An 11,289-nucleotide genomic window follows, 5' to 3' on the forward strand; every position below is an offset into this window, starting at 1 on the left:
GATTAATTGTGAAAAAGTTATTTTGTTGTGACTATATGTACACTAGGGTTACGATTTTTTGTTAATTTTTGTTTAATGTAATAAAGTATGTTCTTATATTTAGGTTATTTGTTGTCAAAAAGTTTTTTTGTGATTGTATGTAAACTAGGGTTACGATTTTTGTTTGAATTTTGTTAATTTTTGTTGAAAGTTATAAAGTATGTTGCTATATTTTGTTGATTAATTGTGAAAAAGTTTTTGTTGTGACTATATGTAAACTAGGGTTATGATTATTGTTTGAATTTTGTTAATTTTTGTTGAATGTCATAAAGTATGTTGTTATATTTTGTTGATTAATTGTGAAAATATTTTTGTTGTGACTATATGTAAACTAGGTTACGAATGTTGATGAATAGGAGTTTATTGAGAATACACCACAAATTAATTTAGTTGACGATTCGGCAAAAGATGATCAATCAAATTTTAACAAACGAAAAAGAACAAATGGGAAAACAAAAACAAGTCGCAAAAAGAAAACAAGTGGCAAAGAAACATCCTCTTGTTGGGACACATTTGATAAAGTTATGATAGAATAGGATGATGGTGTCAAAAGAAGATATGGAAATGTCATTGGTGTGAAAGGCTACTAAAGGCGGATGTAGAAAGAAACGGGACTTCTAGTTTACTCAAACACGTAGGTAGGTGTCAAAAAAACCCGGATAAGCTACAAGATCAAACTCAAACCAAATTGAATCTAAAGAAGGAGTCAAATGGGGAGACTAGTGTTAAAACATGGAAACACGACGAGGCTAGGATCCAAAAAGCATTACTTAACATTTTTGTGGTAGGCGAACTACCTTTCAAGTTCGTTGAAAACGAGGCTTTTATGGAATACACCAACGCACTTAATGTTAAGGTCGTGTTGCCATCTAGACATACGATATCCCGGAATGTTTCCAAGTTTTACATAGAAGAAAGAACCAAAATGCTTTAATTTTTAAGTAACCCAAACACCGCTATACATTTGACAACGAACACTTAGACATCTTCTTGTCAAAGGACTACTTACATGGTGGTCACGGCTCACTTCATAGACGAGAATTGGATAATACACAAGCGAATTATAAACTTTAAGGATATAGATAGCCATAAGGGAGAGGATATGGCCCGAGAATTACTCGATTATATTCGCGGATGGGGAATGAAAAATTTCATGACCATTACCTTGGACAATGCCGCTACAAACGACAAGGCAATTGACTTTTTGGTCAAAAAGTTGCCCAATCTTTACGATGGTGGAAAGCATTTCCAAGTTAGGTGTATGAACCACATTTTAAACCTTATCGTAAAGGATGGACTAAAATACCAAAACTATCATGTTGAGTGTATCCAAAAGGCGGTACGGTATATTAGATTGTCACCACAAAGAATAAACAAGTTCAAGAAGGCGATGAAAGATTGTGGCTTACAAACAAAGAAGTTTCTATGTGGTGACACCCCGACCCGATGAAACTCGACTTTCGAGTTATTGAAGTCCGCATACCAGTTACGAGAGGCATTTATGGAATTTGGCGTAAGAGGTAATATTTATTTTTAAGTTATATTTCAGTTTTTCAGCAACATTTTTAAATTTTTGTAATCTGTGGAATTTTTTAAACAACCATAACTCATTCGTTTTAAGTCGAATTGACACGCGGTTTTTTTCAACGTTTAATATACAGTTTGTAGATGAGTTTAGACTATAATTGTGTTGATTTTAGTATTATATTCAATGATTTATAGTCTTTCAAAGTTGAGCTATCAAAGCTGAAAATTTTCAGCTTTTCAGCAACATTTTTAAAATTTTGTAATCTGTGGAAATTTTTAAACAAACCATAACTCATTTGTTTTAAGTCAGATTGACACACGGTTTTTTTCAACGTTTAATTTACAGTTTGTAGATGAATTTAGACTATAATTTTGTTGATTTTGGTATTATATTCAATGAGTTATAGTCTTTCAAAGATGAGCTATCAAAGCTGAAAATTTTCAGCTTTTCAACAACATTTTTAAATTTTTGTAATCTGTGGAAATTGTTAAACAACCATAACTCATTTGTTTTAAGTCGGATTGACCTGCGGTTTTTTCTAGCATTTAGTTTATAGTTTGTAGATGAATTTAGACTATAATTTTGTTGATTTTGGTATTATATTCAGTGAGTTACAATCCTTCAAAGTTGAGCTATCAAAGCTGAAATATTTCAGCTTTTTAGCTATTATTTTAGACTATAATTCTGAATTTTATGTATCTTTGACAGATAAATCATATGCAAGGGATCTCAGTAGAGTACCGGAAAATTATGAATTTGAAGTTGTAACCGAAATGGTGAAGTTCTTTGAAAAATTCAAGACAAAAACAGAGCTTGTTTTGGCTACATCAAAACCTTTGGTAAATCTTTTTATCTGGGAAGTCGTAGATGTGGACATACATTTAAGAAAGTGGTCAACCAAACCAATGTTTCTCGAAATGGTAAAAGACATGAAGACGAAATACGACAAGTATTGGGGTGCATACAACAAGATGAACGAATTTATGTACTTTTCGGTTTTACTTGATCCTACCACCAAATCACCATTTTTGTTACATGCTTTTAAAAAAATGATCGGGTTCATGGAAGTGATGGAACCGCCATTGACCCCCGCAAACATAGACATAAAAGCACGTCAAATGGTCCGAGAGGTTGAGAATAGGTTGGAGAATTTTTTTATGACCTACTTGAAACGATTTGACAACGGTGGATCATCTCAACAAGAAGGGTGTCAAAAAGTCATTGATGTTGATGATGATAACGATTTTTTCGGTGATTTTCTTTGTACGGGAGGTAGCAACTCGGATCCAACAGATAACGAGTTTAGAACTTATTTGAAAGAGAATATAGTTAATTATAAAAAATATTTTTCAATTCTCAGGTGGTGGAAGGTAAACGCGATTAGGTTCCTGACAGTTGCTCGGATGGCGAAAGGTGATTACTTTTTTTTAGTCTTTCATAGTTTCTTTATAAATTAATGTTGTTACAATTTAATTCTTTGTTGTTGGACATATTAGCGATACAAATCTCAAGTGTGGCGTCCGAGTCCGCGTTTAGCACATGTGGTAGAGTTGTAAGTGAGTATCGGACTAGTTTATCGACTTTGATAGTTGAAGCTTTGTTATGCACCCAAGATTGGGTGAGAAAGTCTACAAATCTGATAATTGACAATGTTGACGACATCTTGAACGAGGATGATATAGCTTTTATTACTTTTTATTAAATACTAACAACATTTTCATTTGTGTTTATGTAGAGATTGCACAAGCTTTAAACATGTTAGATATGGATGACAATGATATGGGGAAGAGACCAATGGAAGATTAGATTATGAGTTTCTGAAGTTTGTTAGTTTGATTGATTTTAAAGTTTAAACTATGATTTTTGGTGTTACGGTAATACTTTTATATGTTTGTCTTATGATTGTTAACTTCTGTTGGTAAACTTGATTTATATGTTAGTTGCTTTTATTTGGAAAATTAATTTTGCAAGTTATGCATGAAACGGAAACGTAATCATTTTTACAAGTTGTATCGTATCAAACTCAACAACATATTTGTTTTAACGAGTTCTATCAAACCCAAAACCTTATTTTAACGACTTATACTCTATGCAATTAAAGTTGTACCAGTCCAAACGGGTCCAAGAACCGGAAAACCCGGTCCTGGACCCGGACACGGACACGGACACGACTCATCCGGTCCGGTCCACGGTCCACAAAATTCTCCATAACCGGTCCGGTCCAAGAGCCAGTCCGGTCCGGTCCGGTCCAAATGCTCACCCCTAGACTGAACCTGATAAAAGTGCCTTCAACCAATCCTTAGTTGCTCCTTTAAAAGTAATCGGAAGCATTCGTAACAAGACAGTCTCTCGATGAACATTAGGAATGTTGAAATAGTCGGCTATGTCATTGACTTCATCGAGGTGCTTGTATGCATCTTCATGATCTTTTTCAGAAAATGGAATATTCTTTAGCGCGGTAAGGATATGTCCCTTAAGCTCGAAGGTAGCAGTAGTGGGAATCGCGGGCTGCACAAGTCCTGGGCTGGTGTCCTCTCGTATTCGTTTCTTGTAGGCCTCCATCGTCATGTCAGCAATGTCCGTCATGATGATTTTTGGCTTGCTTATGGGTTCACTACTTTTGTCGGTTTCTGATTTGGGCTCGTAACCAGATTCCTTTTTGGTAGGAGTCTTCTCAAAGAATTCAACTGTGGTCTCTTCTTTCAGAATTTTGATTGATCCTCCTGCGTTCTTGTCCTTCTTTTTATGAAAAGTTGACTCTGGATCTTCAAGTGGTGGTTTCAATGGTGTGTTTGATCCGCGGGTCATATACTACTGCAACGAAAACAGAAATAACAACGTAAAAACGAACAAAAACTAATCAAAAACTCCTACTGAACTTTCACCACGATGTGGTAATGATGCCACCTCATGGTGAAGCAGATAAACTAAACTATACACAAAAATGAAAGAAAACGTGAAACAGCTGAGTTCACGTCGTGAGATTTAAGAGCTCACGTTGTAAGTTCAGTAATTGTTGAATCATAAAAGTGACCCTCTTGAACTCAGCTACCGCAACGGTTCAGTACCCGGAGTCAATCTTACTCATCAGCAACCGCATCAGCAACCGGAGTCAGCCACCGCAGTCAACTTAGCTAGATTACTTTATTTGTCTTTTATGTAATACACTCTTTTATCCAGTATGCCTTGCACGGCTGCTTAGAGAGTTGTAATCTAGTGTAGTTTCTAAGTCTATAAATAGAGACTTACTCTTTTGTATTCAACACCGATAACTTATGCATTCTATCTGAATACACATTCTGAAGTTATCTCTCTATCTTTCTTCACTCATCTCTTCTTACTTAAATCATATCATAACTCTGCTGATCATAATCCCTCTTCGGAGCAAGTCTTTAAGACTTAATCACTAAGCTTGATCTTCCTTATTAACTTGGAGTGAATGCATTCCTTGTTATGAATCAGCTCAAGTGTCTTCTTGATATAACAATTGCTGTCATTTCTATTCCTTTACATTTCCGCAACTAACTCTCTAACTATCTAACTATATTATTGTTGAGCTTTTAGATCCTTTGAGATTAACTATTCCGCATTATACTTGTTCTAACTTTTGTTCAAGTGTGTCTCCAAGTTTTTCTCTCAACAATTGGTATCAGAGCCAGAGTGGTTGCTTTTTGAAAACGGAACTCTGATTTTTCAAAGAGCCTTCTATACCACTAAAGCTCATTTCTTCAAACAAAAAAAAACAATTTCAAATGCACAATCATTATCTCTGAATGTTTCCAACAGTGTTGGTGGTTCTAACCGAGCCCCAATACTAGTCGCAAATGAATATCATCACTGGTCACAAAGAATGGAAAGGTACTTGAGAATACTGGGTAGAGATGTATGGTGATCCGTAGAAGAAGGACCACATGTTCCAGTCCTTACACCAGTCCAAACTGACGGCGCTGCAACCAGGCTAGGAGGAGGTCAACCAGCCATGAGCCGTCCCACCAAGGATGATCTCGATAAAATGGAAAATGATGTTGTTGCCTTTTATGAAATCTCCTGCGGAGTTGCTCCTGACAACTTCGATATTATCATAAATTGCAAATCAGCAAAAGAGATCTGGGATGTTCTCAAGAACCTGTACGAAGGCTCAGAACAAGCATAAGATAAGAAGCTTACTACCACACTCAACGAGTTCAACAACTTCAAAGCTCATACTGGCGAAAGTTTGGAAGACTCCTTCAAAAGGTTCAACCTGATAGTCACCAAGTTATCCAATGCGGGCACCATCCGCAGTAACCATGAAACCAATCTTCAGTTTTTGAATGGTTTAGGAAGACATTGGACTGCGGCCAAAATGATAGTCCAAGGCGACAGGAAGATTCACTCTTTGTCACTCTACAAGCTCTATGGAGAGCTGCAAGCTCAAGAATCCACCGTACTCAAAGACTGTGCTGACTTCGGAGGACCACTTGCTCTCATAGCACAAGCTCCACCGCAGTCACCTTACTCTTCCTCGTATGACACTCCACTGCAGTCATACGAAGCAGATTCTGAGTATGATGATGAAGAAGATTTTTAGAAGGCTATTGCTCTGGTTAGCCAACAGTTCAACCGTCTACCACCTCCTTCCTTCCGCAAGAATCAACAGTTTAACAAACCTCCATTCAACTGTAACTTCGGTTCCCAGAATAACCACTCTCGATTTCCCAAAAGTTCTCATCCACCACCGCAATCTCAGAATATTCAACCAAAGGAGGTACCGCAGTCTCCTCAAATCACTGACTCCGGTACTCCTTCAGAAGACAAGACTGATGTTGTAATTTGTCACAAATGCAACAAAGAGAATCATTTTGCACGAGATTGTAAGGCCAATGTAGTAAAAGACAGAGCCTTCTACCTTAGAATGGCTCAAGAGTTGGAAGACAAAGAAAAGGCTGAAAAGGCAAGGGCATACGTGGCCCATGTCAAAAGAGACCATCAAGTTTGGTCATCCGGAGACGAAGATGAAGCCATCAGCAATGTCAAAGGAAAAGGGAAAATCTGCATGCTGGCCACTGCGGATGATGATGTGTCTACAATGTTGAACAAGAACTACTGCTACATGGCAAAGGATGGAACACTAAGCATCGTCGAACAGGTAAAACTCATGATCCAAACTCTAAACTATAGCATGTATGACTGTCAGCCTTACATAGATGATCTTAATGACACTTGTGCTGCCGTCCTTACAGACTATAATAAAGCCTTAGATGAGAAGAACATTGCATCCCAAGAGATGTTCCACGTGAGAGGACGACTGGATAACAAAAGACTTAAGATGGCTATGTTAGAGAAGGACCTAGAGTTAGAAAAGGATGCAAGAATGTTAAGTGAAACCCAATTAGAGATAGCTTTGAACCAGAGAGATTTAGCTCAGAGAGAAATTGTACGCTTAAATCTCTTAATTGAAAAATTGTTTAATGAAAGTGAAGCTATTGAAAATTTGGTAAACAATGGAACCGTGGACAATACATACAATTGGGGTTGGTCAAATGGATATCCTACCGCAATGGATTCCTCACCCCGGTTCAACAAAGACAGACTGTATGTCCCTCCAGACCGATAATTTCATTCCCCTGTCAATGACAAGACTTTTGCCGAAGATATTAAAACTCACTTCGGTAGACTGCACAATTTAAGCAATAATTGTGTCATTGAGGAAATTGTGCCGGAGGTTTCGGGTCACACATGTGATCCAATTCCTATCTGTGGCACCATCTATCCAAATTCTCAAACTTCATCCGTAGTTGATGAAGAGATTGTTGTTGAGGGCCCCGAAGTCTCAAAAGACTTTCCATCTCTGTCCTCAGACTGCAGTGTCTCTCACTGTAGTCAAATGTCCCACAAATGTCCCACCGAAGTCCCATCTAAGACTTACTCAGCGGTAGTCAAGTCATCCCTACCGCAGTCATCAGTTCAAGGAACTGTAACTCTTTAGCCAATATTTCATGAACTACCTATAGAAAATTTTGAAGTAGGTCAATGTTCCCAGATTCCTGAATCCTCAAGTTTTGATGACTCAAGTCCGCGTTTTCAAAATCATTCTAAGAATTCCAGGAAACTGCAGTTGAACAACAATGACTGCGGTTCACCAAAATCTTTGGCAAAAAAGGCTTTTAAAGAAGAAATCAGATCTCGTGGTACTAATAGACAAACTTTTTCAAAAAACAAGAAGCAAGTCAGATTTCCTAAATCCAAAAGTCCTGAAAAATTTGTTTTCTCTCACTACATTTCAAAAAACTCTCCTGTCAAGAAAACAAACAAAAAGGAATGTCAAATTTCATCAGTCATTTCCAGCTCACCTGACAAAAATCAAAAGAGTGTAAAGTCTTTCCAAATCAATGGTTTTCAAATATATTCCTTGGACGACCCAAAATGGAAGGGTATCTTACCTATTCCAACACATTTAAAGTCACATCAAAATTTCAAAAGATGGAAGGATATTTTACCAACTCCACCAAAAGGAGTTCAGAAATCTACACGTGCTAAAACCTTTCAAAAACAGGCTTTTTCAAAACCCAAAAACACTCGTGTCAGGAATTACCCATCTCGGACCGGTAACAGATCCAAAACATCCTTAAAACCGCTGACCAATCACAGTGTCAGATCAAATGACAAAATCTCCTTTTGTAAATGTCAGTGTAGTTGTCAAAAGGTTTTATCTCATGTCAAATCGAGTCAGAGTCAGAAACCTTGTATTTTTTCAAAAAATCACAACACTCCAAATCTACTCAAACACCCAGGACTAGGCTCAAAAGTTGACAAGAGACCTGTCCCTGCAACCTCGGACCATGCATCATTCAGAAACACATCAATTGTCCCAGGCTCCAAACTTGTTTGGATGCCTAAACTAACCATGTAATTCTCAGGCTTTGTGCAAGGAGGAACAAGAAGAAGAGTGGTTAATTGACAGTGCCTGCTCCTTGCACATGACCGGAAGGTTAGAGTACCTTCGGGATTTCAGGCCTATATGCAATGGTGGAAATGTCACGTTTGGTAACAATGCAAACGGTGTCATCCGAGGTTACAGTGTTCTCACTACGTGGAACTTTTCCATTCAGAAGGTTGCTTATGTAGAAAGCCTTAAACACAATCTCATCAGTGTTGGCCAACTATGTAAAGCAGGACATCGTGTTGAATTTGATGATCAGTTTTGCTACGTAATGACGAGTGATAGAAACACTTGCCTGATCAAATCTCGATCCGAAGGTACCATGTACCCTTTGGATGTTTCTCTAATCATTGGTAGACCGCAGTTGTGTTTCTTGTCCAAAGCTGTATCCGAAGTCAGCTGGCTATGGCACCGTAAGCTAGCTCATCTCAACTTCCGGTACATCAACAACTTAGTCACTGGAGAACTAGTCTGCGGTCTCCCTTTTCTCAAATTCAGCAACGATACTCTCTGTCCGGCTTGTGAATGTGGTAAACAATCCAAAGCAAGTCACCCTCTGATAATGGACTCTTCTATTTCTGAACCACTGGAGCTATTGCACATTGATCTCTGCGGTCCATCAACCGTAGCCAGTCTCCACCACAAGAAGTATATACTGGTTATTGTTGATGACTATACACGCTTCACATGGGTCTTCTTCCTCAGACTCAAATCAGAGACACCGCAGATCTTCGTCAACTTCATCAAAAAAAATCGAACTTCAGATCAACCTTCCAGTTAGACGCATCCGCAGTGATAATGGAACCGAGTTCATTAATCATCTTCTCAACAGTTTCTTGGTGTCCAAAGGCATTTCTCACAACTTCTCAGCACCCTACACACCGCAACAAAATGGTGTAGTAGAAAGAAGGAACCGCAAACTGGTAGAAGCAGCCAGATCCATGCTTAACTTCGCCCAACTTCCTCTCTACTTCTAGGCTGAAGCAGTAGCAACAGCATGCTTTGTCCAAAACCGAAGTATCGTGTGCAAACGCCTTAATAAAACACCATATGAGGGCCTTAACAACCGCAAGCCCAATGTTCGCTTCTTTCATATCTTTGGTTGTAGATGTTTCGTGATCAACAACCGCGATCAGCTTAACAAATTTGCATTGAAGTCCGACGAAGGCATCTTCCTTGGTTATTCCACTAACAAGGTTGCTTATCGAGTGCTCATCAGGCGTACAAGGCTGATCATTAAAAGCTTCGATGTGAAATTTGATGATTCTCACATCCGCGACGCCCCTCCATCCACTGAAACCACCGCAATCATGGAAAGTGACATTCCTGCCTCTTCAGGTCCCTTAAATCTAGTTGAAGTCAATTATGACGATCTTTTCGATCCTGTTGAAACGGCGAAACTATCCGAAGTTCTTGTGTCACCCGCAGCTCAACTACAACATGCTGATGTTTCTGGACCATCTCTATCTGAAGTAGCCTCTCTCAATACTTCCACCTCTCCGGTTGAGGGGGAAAACTCTACTCCGGATCTTGCCGCAACCGTCGAGGTTCCAGTACTTGATGTTGTTCAAATTCCTGCCCGCAGAGAAGCATTACCATCAAACGTATCTTCGGATTCGGATGATGAACTCATAGAAAATATCGACACTAGAACTGATCCAAGGATTGTCACTCTCCCATCCGCAGTCCAGGGGGAACCTTCTCAGGTTCCAAAGGAACTCCCATCTGCAGCCCAGGGGGAACCTCTCCCAACTGCTCAAGAAAATTCCGTTCCAATAGATCAAGATGACTCAGCAGGATGTTCTCAAGTCCAGGGGGAACTGCCATCTCCAACCGAAGATTCCTCTGACATTCAAGATATTCCCTCTACCGCAGCTGCTGATCATCTGCTGCCACGTCTTCATGTATGGACAAAAGACCACCCACCAGGTCAAATCATTGGGAACCCATCCGCAGGCATCCAGACTCGATCTTCCAAGGACCTATTTGATCACTGCCACTATGCAGCATTTATGTCCTCGGTAGAACCCACAACGATCAAAGAAGCATTGCTTGAACCTGACTGGATAGCCGCAATGCAAGAAGAGCTTGAAGAATTTCAAAGAAATAAAGTTTGGCAGCTCGTTACGAAGCCACGTGGTCACTCCATTGTTGGCACTAGACGGGTGTTCAAAAATAAGTTGGATGAATCTGGTGCGGTAGTCAGAAACAAGGCAAGACTAGTTGCAAAGGGGTATAGTCAACTTGAAGGCATTGACTACGATGAAACGTATGCTCCGGTAGCACGCATGGAAGCTATCCGGATCTTTCTAGCATACGCAGCCCACAAAAACGTCAAGGTACACCAAATGGACGTTAAGAGTGCCTTTCTCAATGGGGAACTAAAAGAAGAGGTTTATCTTTAGCAACCTCCAGGCTTTGAAAATGTTGAATTCCCATACCACTGCTACAAGCTTGAAAAGGCAGTCTACGGTCTGAAGCAAGCCCCAAGAGCATGGTATGAGACTCTTTCTGAATTCCTTGTCTCATCCGGGTACAAGAGAGGAGTGATTGATCCCACACTATTCAGAAAAGCAAATGGCGACCACCTTATGATGGTACAGATATATGTGGATGATATAATCTTCGGTTCGACTGATCAAGGCATGGTGGATGAATTTGCTAAGCTCATGACCAACAAGTTCAAAATGAGCATGAATAAAGAGATTAATTTCTTTCTGGGTCTTCAAGTGAAACAAGTACCGCAAGGCATATTCATTCATCAAGAGAAATACACCACTAAACTATTGAAGAAATATTC

At 39.2% G+C, this 11,289-nt stretch overlaps 1 protein-coding gene across 1 annotated transcript; it reads left to right on the forward strand.

Moving 5' to 3' along the window:
• The first annotated feature begins 1,048 nt into the window (after nucleotides 1-1,048).
• Nucleotides 1,049-3,373, forward strand: LOC145164516 (zinc finger BED domain-containing protein RICESLEEPER 2-like). The gene is made up of 4 exons (XM_079083229.1): nucleotides 1,049-1,298; nucleotides 2,276-2,867; nucleotides 2,928-2,980; nucleotides 3,303-3,373. The coding sequence occupies exons 1-4, from the start codon at nucleotides 1,049-1,051 to the stop codon at nucleotides 3,371-3,373; spliced, it is 966 nt and encodes a 321-aa protein (XP_078939355.1).
• Nucleotides 3,374-11,289: the final 7,916 nt, after the last annotated feature.

This window comes from Lactuca virosa, chromosome 3 (assembly GCF_052849685.1).
Source record: "Lactuca virosa cultivar CGN04683 chromosome 3, Lactuca_virosa_CGN04683_v6, whole genome shotgun sequence".
Lineage (NCBI taxonomy): Eukaryota > Viridiplantae > Streptophyta > Magnoliopsida > Asterales > Asteraceae > Lactuca > Lactuca virosa.